The sequence below is a fragment of the Chiloscyllium plagiosum genome, chromosome 1 (assembly GCF_004010195.1).
Source record: "Chiloscyllium plagiosum isolate BGI_BamShark_2017 chromosome 1, ASM401019v2, whole genome shotgun sequence".
Taxonomy (NCBI): Eukaryota; Metazoa; Chordata; class Chondrichthyes; order Orectolobiformes; family Hemiscylliidae; genus Chiloscyllium; species Chiloscyllium plagiosum.
In genome coordinates, this window is record NC_057710.1 from 124,456,185 (window position 1) to 124,471,209 (window position 15,025).

Below are 15,025 nucleotides of genomic sequence, written 5' to 3' on the forward strand. Positions count from 1 at the left end.
AACTGTTTCAAGACATCCAGCACTTCCTCCTCTGTAATCTGGACACTTTGCAAGATGTCACCATCTATTTCCCTACAGTCTATACCTTCCAAATCCTTTTCCACAGTAAATACTGATGCAAAATATTCATTTAGTATCTTCCCCATTTTCTGTGGCTACACACAAAGGCCACCTTGCTGATCTTTGAAGGGCCCTATTCTCTGAGGAGAAAGTGAGGACTGCAGATGCTGGAGATCAGAGCTGAAAATATGTTGCTGGAAAAGTGCAGCAGGTCAGGCAGCATCCAGGGAACAGAAGAATCGACGTTTCGGGCATAAGCCCTTTTTCAGGAAGGCCCTATTCTCTCCCTAGTTACCCTTTTGTCCTTAATATATTTGTAAAAACCCTTTGGATTCTCCTTAATTCTATTTCCCAAAGCTATCTCGTGTCCCCGTTTTGCCCTCCTGATTTCCCTATTAAGTTTACTCCTACTGCCTTTATACTCTTCTAAGGATTCACTCGATCTATCCTGTCTATACCTTACATATGCTTCCTTCTTTTTCTTAACCAAACCCTCAATTTCTTTAGTCATCCAGCATTCCCTCTACCTACCAGCCTTTCCTTTCACCCTGACAGGAATATACTTTCTCTGGATTATTGTTATCTCATTTCTGATGGCTTCCCATTTTCCAGCTGTCCCTTTACCTGTGAACATCTGCCTCCAATCAGCTTTCGAAAGTTCTTGCCTAACACCGTCAAAATTGGCAGTTTTGGATTGCATATCTCAGGGAAGGTGTGCTGGCATTGAAGGGAGTCCAGAGGTGGTTTACAGGTATGATCTCAGGATGAAAGGCTTGTCATATGACAAGCATTTGCTGACTCTGGGTCTGTACTCATTGGAGCTGAGAATGAAAAAGGGGATCTGGTCGAAACTTACAGAATACTGAGAGACCTGTATAGAGTGGACATGGAGAAGAAGTTTCCATAAATAGGAGAGGTTGGATCGAAGGCATGTCCTCAGAGTGAAGTGATGACCCTTTAGAACTGAGATGAGGAGGAATTTCCTCAGGCAGAGGCTGGTTAATCTGTGGAATTCATTGCCGCAGAAGGCTATGGAGACCAAGTAATTGAGTGTAGTTAAAACAGGGATAGGTGGATTCTTAAACAAAAACAGAAATTGCTGGAAAAATTCAGCAAGTTTGGTAGCATCTGAGGAGAGAAATCAGAGTTCATATTTTGTTTATTTTGGTTCTGATTTCAAGAGTCTGCAGTTCTTTCAGTTTTTTTAATAGATAGGTTCTTGATTAGTAAGGGGATCAAGAGTTACAGCGAGAAGGCAGCAAAATGGTTTAACTCTGCTCCGCTATCTTATGGCCTCATAGTCTTGTGAAAACCCCCAAGCAGTTCACCAAACTCAGATTCAGCATCAGCAACTAAACTGAGAGTGGTTGATGAACTTCAACTGGGACAACAAATCCATCCTAGGACAAGCCAAACAGAGACATGCACAAGAATTCCTAGAAGCATGGCATTCCAACCGGAACTCTATCAGCAAACACAGTGAATTGGACCCCATTTACCACCCCCCTGAAAAAAAGAACCGGAAATGACATCACCATAGGAAATGATGTCACCATGGGAAATGACATCGCCAACCCAAGGAAATCCAAACATCGAAATAGAAAGCAGGAAACACCAGGAGTGCTTTGCTGGAGGCTCACTAAAGATGTTAACTAGTATGGTGATGAAATGTCTGAAAATGAACCTTCCTCCTCACCGAGCAAACCTACATCACTTCATTAATGTTCAGCCTCCCATCTTACCAAATGTGCTGAATGAGCTAGACATTGAGAAGAGTCAACATGGAAATCAGAGTGGGTACCTGGTCTATTTAGCTCACCACTGGCTCTGAAGGGCCTCCATGTTGGACACTGGGCATATGCATCTCAGGGCACACTTCATGGGCATACCTCATATACACTGACATTGGCATTCAATATGTGCTGGCCTCCAAGAACCTACATGGCACATCTCCCAACCCCATGGAGGATGCTTCTTCACTTCAATGCTGCACCTCAGGCTGTGCCAGTAAGTATCGTAGTAATGCTTCAGCAAGGACACTTTGCACCCATCTGGATGACATGTTCCCTCAGCCAGAGAGAGACCAGGCCCTTATTGCTTCTGTCTTATTTTGCCATTTGGCAGAGACACAATGTAATCAACAGACCTCAGTCAGGTTAAAGGGTAGCAGTAGTTGCTAAGGATGACTCACGCAGTGTGTGAGAAGCAGTTTCTGATACCAAGGGCCTGCTTAGGGCAGAGAAAGTCGGGACAGGTGGTGCGTCATTCACTTCCTCACCCTTTATAGGAAGAGGATCCTGATACTGACTGTCCTAAGGAGGCCCTGGAATAGTATCCGAGACTGCTCCTCACACACGGTGCTGGTCATCCTCAATAAACACCACCGCCCTTTGATGTGATTGAGGTCTGTTGACAAACATGACAATCATATTATGTTTGTACTAAACTGCAAGGCAAGGCAGAAGCATATGAGTTAAGAGGAAGAAGCCCACTGTAGGGCAGAAAGAGTCAGGACAGGTGGCATGTCATTCAATTCCTCACCCTCTTAAGAGGATCCTGACTCTGACTCCCTATATTGGGCTTTTCCCTCTTAACAAAGAGAGAAGCAGATATTACATGAGATGAAAGTGGCTGGCCATATCTATTACTGAGGGTGCAAGTAACAAGTGATTTGGCAATGCAGGCAGTATGCAATGTTAGTGATGTCAGGGGCTGGGTGGATAACAAAGAATGAGGGAAGATGTTATTGGCTTTAGATTTGTAGAGCTTGGTCCATACTGGGAGGTAGGTGCAATAGCAGAGATAAAGTAAGTGTGAGATATTGGAGAAAAGATAGTGGGACTTAAGGTGGTGGAGCGGAGTAGGTCATTGATCTTCCTACAGTGCCATATATTCCTCAAATGCCAGAGACTGCTTTAACCTAGGTGGCAACCTCAGGCCAGGCTGGCATGGTCTGGTGTTGTGGCCTCCTGTGTTGGTCTTGTGGAAGAGGACATCCCACCCTGTCCAGCAGTACCTCCAGGACCCTGCCTGCAAAGCAGGGCATTGATTTCCCTGCCTGACACGTCTGAGGCAATTAGCAGAAATCGTGCAGGGCAACTCCAGCTTGATTGTGTTTGTCGTGTTTACAGAGAACGCAGGCACAAGAAATGCTGGTGAATTCAGGGATATCCAGCAGGCTCTTTTGAGAATGAGGTATGGTATGATGATGGATGCTATAAGGTGCCTGGTTAATGAAATGTGTCTGGTAAGATACAATAAGAAAACTTGTTATGGCGTAAGGTGGAAATCCCTCATCAGATCTTGCACAACTTGGACTGAGCCCAAACAAAATTTCAGCTCATTGCCTTTATTGGCAGAACAGAAAGATCTGGTCTTTAAGTACAGCTTTCCTTTAGTAGCAGTACATGGTGAGCTTGACATAAAATTGAATATTATCTGGAAGGTCAAGACTTTTGCTTTATTCAATGAAAAGGAAGTGACAATAGTGAATAGTATGAAGTTGATTTATTCATATTAATGGAAAAGCACAGCAGGTCAGGCAGCATCCAAGGAGCAGGAGAATCAACATTTTGGGCATAAGCCCTTCTTCAGGAATCATTCCTGAAGAAGGGCTCATGCCCAAAACGTCGATTCTCCTGCTCCTTGGATGCTGCCTGACCTGCTGCGCTTTTCCAGCAACACATTTTTCAACTCTGATCTCCAGCATCTGCAGTCCTCACTTTCTCCTTATTCATATTAATCACTAGAGTAAAATTTGAAATATAATGCCAAGTGAAAATAAGTTATACACGTTTACCCTTCAGAAATTATTACAATAAATAAATAACAGTAGCTTGAGCTCGTTTTTCCAATATAATGGGGGATTTTGTGTAATCCAGAATGGCATCAGTAGTAGATGTTCAATCCCCATATGAGTTGAGAAAGTATCTGGAGTCTTCCGTCTCACTCTGCTCATAGTGGCATCATGGTATAAGCCTTGATCTTCTAACCAATGAGTGTAGAATATGACGAGAGGGAGTAAGAATGGGGTAAGAAGGGGGCTGGAGTTTACTACTACTCAACGTTTTACCTAGTGGTCAGTGAAAAATATTATGAACTACAACCAGTGAGAGGCGATGAGTGCTGCTCCACTTCTGCAACGAAAAGAGCAACAAAATTAAAGGTTACATGGGACAGTTACAGGCCAAAGATTGAATGCAAAATTTGTAAGAAAGGTCTGTGTGAGCTGCTGGAACCCTTGGTTTGGGAATTCAATGGTAGATAGGAAGAGAGGTAGTTACATCATGACTCATTCCTTCCAGCAAGGTCAAAACAGGATTTCCATTGTAACCACCTGAAACACCTCAGCTGATTGCTGTAAACTGACAGACCGAGGACTGTTGCTTGTTTTCCCTGGTACTGTCGCCACTATCTTTCAAACGGAAGCATTCAAAGATCAAAATTTCTGACTGAATTTTCAACCCTGAGGGGTGTTAGTGGGCTCTCATAGCATTCCCATGATGATTGACATTAGACACTGCTCTCGATTTTCCACCTTGCTCCACTATTTGTACCAGAGGAAAATGTAGCCCCAAAATAGGTCATTTAAGTCAGAGATTTACTGACTCGTAGCTGCAATACTTGAACAATTTCCAGCTCCTTCGAATATTGAGGACATGAACAGCACTGTGGCATTTTGAGCACCGATGTGCAGTATTAAGGAGACAGAGATGAATCATTTTGAGTTGCCTGAGTCCTTTAATTGCACTGCAACAGGGAAAGTAATCAGTTTGCTTGTACTTAACTTATTGCAGAAAAACTGAAGTAGATCTGACGATAGTTTTTGAATGGCTATTCCTATTATTGCATCCTCTTTGTCTGGAAGACATTCAAAGGGAGGCAATGGCAAGAAAAATGGATTTTTACTTTAATGGAAATATCTAAACCATTTAAAACAAACGTAGTGAATAAACAATAGGATACAATTGGATATGGAATGCATAAATGAATCAATCCAGAGAGATAATGACAAATTAGAATGTAGCATTCAAATTGTTCATGAATGCAATGAATTTTATAATCTTGGATGTTATCTTTAGAATGCTTTTCTTTCAGGATCTTTTGTTCCTGTAATGTTATCTTTTAGTTTATAGGTGTACTTCAGTCGAATACATAGAGGACACTCTAGCTTTGTATACTGCATATACATGTTCAAAAGTAGCCAACAGAACATCTAGCTCTTTGGTAACAAAAAGAAATATCACTAATATTCTAGTTGTTGCTCCTTATTTGTGTTTATTCATATGCAAAACTCGTACCTCCAGTACGGTAAGGTCAGTTGTTTTGCTTTAGAGTATGGGGAGGTGGTAAAGTATGCTAATGTCATTGAACTAGAAATCTATGTGCAGAGGCTAATGTTTTGGGTGTAGTGGTTTGAATCCCATATACTGATCTTTAAATTCAATTCATAAAGCTGGAATTAAACATTCTTTTAATGATAAACATGACACCGTCGTTTTTAAGATTTGTCATAAAAGGCCACCTGTTTCATTACACTCTTTATGGGTAAGAGGTTTTCTGTCACTTCCTTGCCTGGTTTGGCCCCCACGTGACTCCAGATCCACACCAATGCTGCTATCTCTTCACTACTTCCTGAAATGACCCAACAAGGCATTCAGTTGTACGAAATTGAATCTAAGCTTCAGAAATGAAATGAAAACAACCTATCACTGGAAATGACAATGGCAATTGATGTCATCATAATCATTGAATCATGCCTGTACTTAAGAAAAATTAGTATTTATTACAAATCAGTAGCTTCTAACTACAAATAAACAATTATGAACCTTTAAAATATAAATGTATTATTTAAAACTCCAGATTGACTCATAAAACTATCCTTTGTATGCCCATACAAGCAAAAATATAAAACACATGGATGTTGTGGATGGAGGGAAAGAGTGGGAAAGTACTTCATTGTCTTTGTCCACAGGGTTTGCTGAATGATCATTTTGCTGATCAGAATGCTGTTTCTCGATCTTTCTTCTCTAGATAAGAGACCCAGATAAGAGAGAGAGAAGAAACAATTTGACCACTGTCTCTTGACATTCAATGGCATTACCATCACGGGATCCCCACTGGCGACATCCTGGGGGTTACCATTGAGCAGAAACTGGACTGACCAAGCCATATAAATATAGTGGCTACTAGAGCAGGCCAGAAGATAAGAATGTTGCAGTTAATAACTCACCTCCTGATTCCTCAAAGCTAGTTCACCGTCAACAAGACATACATCAGGAATGTGATGGAATACTCCATACCTGCCTGGATGGGTTCAGCTCCAACAAAACTCAATTTGACACCATCTAGGACAAGCAGCCCACTTGATTGGCAACACATCCTGAAACATAATGCTTAGTAACAGCAGTGAGTACAACATCTAGAAAAAAATCACCAAAGCATTCTTTACAGCACCTTCCAAACTCACAATCACTTCCATAATGAAGGACATAGACAGCAGGTACATGGTAACACCACTATTTGCAAATTCCCTTCCAAGCCACTCACCATCCTGACTGGAAAATATATCGTCATTGCTTTGCTGTCACTGGATCAAAGTCCTGGAATTCCCTTCCTAACGGCATTATGGGTCAACTTACAGCACTTGGACTGCAGCAGTTAAGAAGGCAGCTTGAGGGAACCTAAGGATGGACAATAAATACTGGTCGAACCACCAATGTTCTGATCCCATTAATGAATGAAACATATCTCACATACTAATCTAGCAATTTTATTTTTGATTAATTCATGGTGTCTCTGGCTAGGCCAGTATTTATTGCCCATCCCTAATTGCCCGAGGGCATTTGAGACATTGCAACATTGCAATATAGTGCAACTGTTCCCAATTAATTTTTGTAATTTTGCCAATTTCAAATGCACAAACCCGACTGCTCCCCAAACTTTATTTTCCTCCCCATGTGGACCTTAAAACCTACTCCCCTGTTCACTGCTCCCTAAGGCCTCCAATCCTTCCCTCTAAATGTCGCTTCCTTGCCTGATTCAAATACTCTGAGTCTGAGTCCTGAAGGTTTTAGTTTTAGGATTGTTTGGAGTGCTGGCAGCACCTACTGTTGAGCTTGGTGCTACTGGTCAAACAGATTAGCCACTTCAGAAGGTGGGTATTCCTCCCACTGTGAAATCCCAGCACATCATTGCTGCCGTCAGGCTCCTTCTGAATTCTGTCCACTTCACACCAACGACCTTCATCCGTCAAACACCCCACAACCTTGTAAATCTTTAATAAGAATTTAAGTGAGCTTTGTCAGTTCACCTGGTTTCTTATTTGATGTTGTAGACTTTTTCGCAGTTTTAAAGACAACAAGTATGTTTACATGCTGTTGGAGGCCTGTCTTGGAGGAGAGATTTGGAGCATCCTTAGAGATAGGTGAGCTGACTTAATATTTGTGTACAGACATTGTACTCATCTTTCTGACACAAGCTTTGTGGAACTTTGATAATAAATGATTATCTTATCTTACATTTTACACTGACAATGTGCCTCAATGCATTCCTTTCATGGCAGAGGTTGCTTTGATGAATTCACGGCAAAGTTTTGTACTTCTTGTGTGACTGAAGCATTTGATTACTTGCATCGTATTGGAGTCATCTACAGGGATCTGAAGCCAGAGAATCTGATGCTGGATAGTGAAGGATACATAAAGTTGGTAAATAACAAATATTATATTGATTCTTGAGAATTAAATGCACTTGTACATATTAGTCTGGTTGTACTAGGCTAGCAACCTGATGGCTGTGAGTTTAAATACCTCCATTCCATGCAACATTGCAACATAGCATTAGGTTCAGCACAATCATTCTTAAGACCGTAAGACCATAAGACATAGGAGCAGAAACTAGTACATTCAGCCCATCGAGTCTACTCCACCATTCAATCATGGCTGATATGTTTCTCAACGCCATTCTCCCACTTTGTCCCTATAACCCTTAACCCACTTGACAATCAAGAACATATCTATCTCCATATCAATTATACTCAGTGACCTGGCCTCACAGTCTTCTGTGGCAAGGAATTCCATAGATTCAGCACTCTCTGGCTGAAGAAGTTTCTCCTCATCTCCGTTCTAAAAGTTTTTTTCCTTTACTCTAAGGCAATGCTCACAGTCTAACCTGCTCATTACTTCCTCAAAGAATTATAACAGACTTGTCAGGCATGACCTCCCCATGATGAAACCATGCTGACTTTGCCCTATTTTATCATGAACTTCCAAGTATTCGGAAATCTCATCCTTCACAATGGACTCCAAAATCTTACCCAGGACCGAGATTAGGCTAATCGGCCTGTAATTCTCCATCTTTTGCATTATTCCCTTTTTAAGCAGGAGTGTCACATTAGTGATTTTCCAGTCCTCTGGGACCCTGCCTGATTCCAGTGATTCCTGAAAGATCACCATAAACACCTCCACTATCTCTTCAACTATCTCCTTTCAAACTCTGAGGTGTAGTCCATCTGGTGTAGGTGATTTATCTTTCAGGTTTTCCAGCACCTTGTCCTTGGTCATGGCCACCATACTCAGCTCTGCCCTCCCCCACTTCCCCTCTCCCCCCGACTCTCTTAAATTTCTGAGATATTACTGTGTCTTCCATTTCCTTGTTCCCCATTAATATCTCTCTGGCTTCATTTTCCAGCAGTCTAATGTCCACTTTTGCCTCTCTTTTGCCTTCATATATCAAAAGAAACTTTTACAGTCTTCCTTTGTATTACTGACTAGCTTACCCTCCTATTTAATTTTGCTCCTTATTTCTTTTGTTGTTGCCCTCTGTTGGTTTTTGTAAGCTTCCCAATCCTCTGGTTGGTTAACACAACATTATTTTATATCAAGCCTTCAGCTTCAGTGATCTTTCTTAACTATTTGGCCCTATGTCTAGATTTTGTTAAAGGATTAGGCATTCTACTGATGTATTTTGTTTTATACATATTTTACGCATATTTAGATATTTTAAAATGTACTTTATTCCATTATTATTGTGACACTACAGTATTAGAAAGCCAATGGCATTTGATGCAGCAGGGCCAGATACTCCCTATGCATATCCCTATCAAGAACAATGTAGCCTAAGGCACATTCAGTAGGATTTGGTTTACAAGGCTATCAAAGAGAATGCTCATGGGCAAGTTCTAAGGTTCAAGAAACCGTCATAATTTGGATCTTTCAAGAAAATAAACTGACAATTAGGAAAGAGGAGGCAGCGCTGAATGTCTTAAAATGCATAAAAGTGGATAAATTCCTAGGACCTGTTCAGATGTATCCTAGAACTCTGTGGGAAGTTAGGGAAGTGACTGCTGGACCCCTTGTTGAGATATTTGTATCATCAATAATCACAGGTGAGGTGTTGGAAGACTGGAGGATGGCTAACATGGTGCCACTATTTAAGAAAGGTGATAAAGAAAAGCCAGGGAATTACAGACCAGTGAGCCTGACGTCGGTGGTGGGCATGTTGTCAGAGGGAATCCTGAGGGACAGGATTTATATGTATTTAGAAAGGCAAGGAACCAAATGGGATAGTCAACATGGCTTTGTGTGTACAAAATCATATCTCGTGAACTTGTTTGAGCTTTTTGAAGAGGGAACGAAGAGGATTGATGAGGACAGAGTATTTACTTCACTAAGGCGTTGGACAAGGTTCCTCATGGTAAATTGCTTAGCAAGGTTAGGTCTCATTGAATACAGGGAGAACTAGCCATATGGATACAGAACAGGCTCGAAGGTAGAAGACAAAAGGTTGTGGTGGATGGTTACCTTTCGGACTGGAAGCCTGTGACCAGTGGTGTGCCACAAGGATCGGTGTTGGGTCCACTACTTTTCATCAGTTATATAAATGATTTGGGTGTGAACGTAGGAGGTATAGTTAGTAACTTTGCAGATGACACCAAAATTGGAGGTGTAGTTGTCAGCAAAGAAGGCTACTTCAGTGTACAACAGGATCTTGATCAGATGGGCTAAGGGGTTGAGGAGTGGCAGATGGAGTTCAATTTCGATAAATGTGCGGTGCTGCATTTTGGAAAGGCAAGTCAGAGCAGGACTTATACACTTAATGGTAAGGTTCTGGGGAGTGTTGCTGAACAAAGACACCTTGGAGTACAGGTTCATAGTTCCTTGGAAGTGGAGTCACAGGTATAGTGAAGAAGGCGTTTGGTATGCATGCCTTTATTGGTCAGAGCATTGATTTGGGAGGTCATGTTGAGGCTCTACAGGACATTGATTAAGCCACTTTGAATATTGTATGCAATTCTGGTCTCCCTCCTATTGGAAGGATGTTGTGGAACTTGAAAGGGTTCAGAAAAGATTTATAAGGATGTTGCCAGGATTGGAGGATTTGAGCTATATGGAGAGGCTGAATAGGCTGGGGCTGTTTTCCCTGGAGTGTCGGAAGTTGAGGTGTGACCTCACAGAGGTTTATATAATCATGAGGGGTATGGATAGAATAACTAGCCAAGGTCTTTTCCCTGGGGTGGGGGAGTCCAGAACTAGAGGGCATAGCTTGAGGGTGAGAAAGAAAAATTTAAAAGGGACCTAAGGGACAACCTTGTCACACAGAGGATGGTGCATGTATGGAATGAGTTGCCAGAGGGCATGGTGGAGGCTGGTACAATTACAACATTTAAAAGACATCTGGATGAGTATGAGTAGGAAGAAGTTGGAGGGATGGTGGTAAATGGTAAATGGGACTCGATTGGGTTGGAATATCTGGTTGGCATGGACAAGTTGGACCGAAGGGTCTCTTTCTGTGCTGTACATCTCTATGACTCTATGAGAGTGACTACAATCCCCTTTAAGGAAAGGGAATTCTTGACCTCCCTGTCTACCGTAGGGGATATGCCAAATGCCATTTAGTGGTGTAGGCACCTGATTTTGCCAGATAGAATAACTAACCTTCTTTCCCCTAACCCCTGTCACTGGAAGGCTCATTGAATCAAATTAATGGCTGAGATTTCTGGTGAATGAGGATCACAGGTCAGAATCTTTCATCACTATCATAATTTTATAATAAGTAGTGTGGATAAATGGAAGATTAAATTTGACTGGTCCTGTTTCCAGGTTGACTTTGGATTTGCTAAGAAGATTGGCAAAGGTCAAAAAACATGGACATTTTGTGGCACTCCTGAATATGTAGCACCTGAGATCATCCTGAATAAAGGCCATGATTTTGGAGTAGACTTCTGGTCACTGGGAATTCTGGTTTTTGAACTTCTTACTGGAAGGTAAACAGACCCCTTGTGTAATTGACTGTATCTGTAGACACATCATGATGATGGGGACATCATGATGATGAACAACAACTAAAAAGTTAAATCTTATCAAACTATTGGGCCTATATTGAGTTAACTGATCGCAGCCAATGTGGCAATTAAATGGTATATTTGACTAATGTGTATTTGGGCTAATGAGAGTCAAGATTATTTAAATGCAAATTAGATTTGTGGATGTAGGTTTGCTCGCTTAGCTGGAAGTTTTGTTTTCAGATGTTACGCCACCATACTAGGTAACATCATCAGTGAGCCTCCAGATGGAGCACTGGTGGTATGTCCTGCTTTCTATTTATGTGTTTAGATTTCCTTGGGTTGGTGATGTTATTTCCCATGGTGACGTCATTTCTGGTTCTTTTTTGCAAGGGTGGTAAATGGGATCCAAGTCAATGTGTTTGTTGATAAAGTTCCGGTTGGAATGCCATGCTTCTAGGAATTCCTGTGCATGTATCTGTTTAGCTTGTCCTAGGATGGATGTGTTGTCCCAGTTGAAGTAGTGTCCTTCCTCATTTGTATGTAAAGATACTAGTGAGAGTGGATCATGTCTTTTTGTGGCTAGTTGATGTTCATGTATGCTGGTGGTTGGTTTCCTGCCTGTTTGCCCAATGTAGTGTTTGTTACAGTTCTTCCAAGGTATTTTGTAAATGACATTAGTTTTGTTTGTTGTCTGTATGGCGTCTGTCAAGTTCGTTAGCTGCTGTTTTAGTGTGTTGGTGGGTTTGTGATGCCTGGTGGGTTTGTGATGCCAAGAGGTCTGAGTATTCTGTTAGTCATTTCCAAGATGTCTTTGATGTAGGGGAGAGTGGCTAGGCTTTCTGGACGTGTTTTGTCTGCTTGTGTGGGTTTGTTGCTGAGAAATTGGTGGACTGTGTTCATTGGGTACCCCGTTCTTTTTGAATACACTGCATAAGGTGATTTTCCTCTGCTCTTTGTAGTTCCTCTGTGTTGCAGTGTGTGGTGGCTCATTGAAATAATGTTCTAAAGCAACTTCATTTGTGGGTGTTGGGATGATTGCTTCTGTAGTTCAGTATTTGGTCCATATGTGTTGTTTTCCTATAGATGTTGGTTTGAAGTTCCCCATTCCCCGTGCAAGACCATCAATAACACCTTTATGGTATAAAATTCACTAAAGAGGAGGAAACCAACAACAAACCGCCATACCTAGATGTCCCAGTAGAGCAAGCAGCCAATGGGGAACTTCAAACCAGTGTCTACAGGAAAGCAACACATATGGAGCAAATACTGAACTACAGAGGCTCACTGATAGTTTAGTAATGAAATGTCTGAAAATAAACCTTGCAGCTCAGCGAGCAAACCTACACCCAGAACTTCAACCTGAGCTACAAATCTTCTCAAAACTTGCTAGTTAGATTTGTTTTACAAGTAATGATTTGCAATATGGCAAATAAGTTATTTGGCACTTGGCATGTGGTAATTGTAATGTGCTTTGGAGCTTTAAGATTGCCTTTACACCTACAGTTTTCAAAGCTCTCCAGGATTGGGATTATTTGCAATGATTACAATGGGCAAATGTTGAACTACTGTTGTATTATGTGATTATGAGTTGGATAGCTGGTTTACATTGCAGAGTGATGTCAGCAGCGTGGGTTCAATTCCTGCACAAGCTGACGTTACCATGAAGATCCTCCCTTCTCAGTCTTCCCCTTGTCTGAAAGTTGGTGATCATCAACTAGGCAAAAGTGAGGACTGCAGATGCTGGAAATCAGATTTTAGATTAGAGTGGTGCTGGAAAAGCACAGCAGGAAAAGGTAGCAAAGAGTAAGCAAATGTGCCTGTGGTAGCGAGTCTGTATCAGTACATGGTTTGAAGAGCTTCAGGGCAGAGGAGATGACCTGGGGGTTGCAGTAAGAGAGAAGAGCCCCACCTCCTCTGTGACCTATCACCTCTATCCCCACCCCCATTCATCTATTGTACTCTTTGCTACCTTTTCCCCAGCCCCTCCTCCCCCTCCCCCACTTATCTCTCCATCCTCCAGGCTCCCCGCCTCCAATCCTGATGAAGGGCTTTTGCCCGAAATGTTGATTTTGCTGCTCCTCGGATGCTGCCTGACCTGCTGTGCTTTTCCAGCACTACTCTGATCTAAACTCTGAAACTTGGTGATCTTCAGGTTAAATGCACCACCAGTTGTCTCTCACTCATGCGAGAGCAGACTATTGTGACTTTACCTTTATGTGATTACCAAGATATTAAAAAGTGAAGAGTGTGAGCTTTGGTCTTTTTGTACCAACACTTCTTTACTATATGGATTAGGACTTCTATCCCAATGACCAAGACCATAAGACATTGGACTTAGAAATAGGCTATTGCGTACATTAAGTCTGCTCTGCCGTTCAACAACATCATGGCTGATATGCATAACTGCTCCTTTTTCTCTTAGTGGTTAAAAAAATTATCTTAGCCTTGAACATAATTAACAATTCAGCCTCTAGAGCACTATATGGTAAAGACTTCCATGGACTGACTACCCTCAACAAAAGAAATGCCTCCTCATCTCGGTCTTAAGTGGGCAACCTGTTATTCTGAGATTATGCCCTCTGATGCTAAACTCGCCCATAAGAGGAAACAACCTTTCCACATCTACCTGTTAAGTCTCCAAAGAATTGTGTATGTTTCAATTTGACTGCCTCTCATAAGGATGCATGGTGTTGGAAATAGTATGACAGCATAGAGAGAAGATTGGGTAATTAATAGATGACAGGAGCTTGTAACAGGGGCATTTTCTGGAGAAAATGAACCTTCCCTGGAATGCCAGAGTGCCAATATACCTTTCCAGAGGATGTTTTCTCAGAATAAATGGGTGTCAATTTAAAACTGAAATGAGGAGGAATTTCTTTGTGAATCTTTGGATCTCCTTGCCACAGAGAGCTATGGGAGCAGGTCCTTGTGTATGTTTAAGGCTGAGATAACTGAGTATCGATTAGAGGGGGAATCAAGGATTATAAAGAAAGGGCAGGAAAGAGAACATGAAGGATACGGATCAGCTCTGATCTTATTGAATGGTGGAGCAAGCTTGAGGGACTGAATAGCCCATAACTGTTCCTCTTCCTTATGGCCTTACTGTCCTTAGCTAAGGGCACCAAATTGTTCACTATATTCCAGGTGTGCCTTGTATTCCTTTAGCAAGACCTCCCTATTTTTATCCTCTGTTACATTTGAAATCAAGACCAGCATTCCATTTGCTTTCCCTATTATCTGCTGCACTTGAACTGTTTACCTGCTGAGGTAGCTTTATGTGATTTATGTTCAAGGGGTCCCAAATCCCTCTGTGCTGTAGCTTTCTGCAGATTCTCTTCACTTAAGTAATATCCAACTCCTCTAATCTTCCTGCCAAAGTGCGTAACCTCACATTTTCCCACGTGTTTTCCATCTGTGAAGTTTTGCATTCTCTCCATAACCTGTCCACATGCCTCTGCATTCACTTTGTATAATCCTCACCATTTGCCTTCCCACTTACTTTGCTACAACTTGGCTATAATATATTCACTTTCCTCATCCAAGCCATTTATGTTACAAATCATGTAGCCACAGCACTGATCCTGTGCAACTCTACCAGTTACAGGTTGCCACCCTGAAACCACATAACCACCCCCCCCACACTTATCCCCATACTCTGTCTTCTATTAATTAACTAATCCC

The 15,025-nt window shown here is 41.7% G+C and overlaps 1 protein-coding gene across 3 annotated transcripts in view; it reads left to right on the forward strand.

Moving 5' to 3' along the window:
* Positions 1–15,025, forward strand: part of prkg2 (protein kinase cGMP-dependent 2) — a 100,189-nt gene that overhangs the window by 63,386 nt on the left and 21,778 nt on the right. Inside the window, exons 13-15 of one of the 3 annotated variants that reach the window (XM_043696194.1) lie at positions 7,397–7,486; positions 7,625–7,766; positions 11,160–11,323. The exons of 1 other annotated variant lie outside the window; for it this stretch is intronic. In XM_043696194.1, the coding sequence (XP_043552129.1) occupies positions 7,397–7,486; positions 7,625–7,766; positions 11,160–11,323 (396 nt within the window). The remainder of the gene's footprint in view (positions 1–7,396; positions 7,487–7,624; positions 7,767–11,159; positions 11,324–15,025) is intronic. One more of the 3 variants, XM_043696215.1, reaches the window with a different exon arrangement.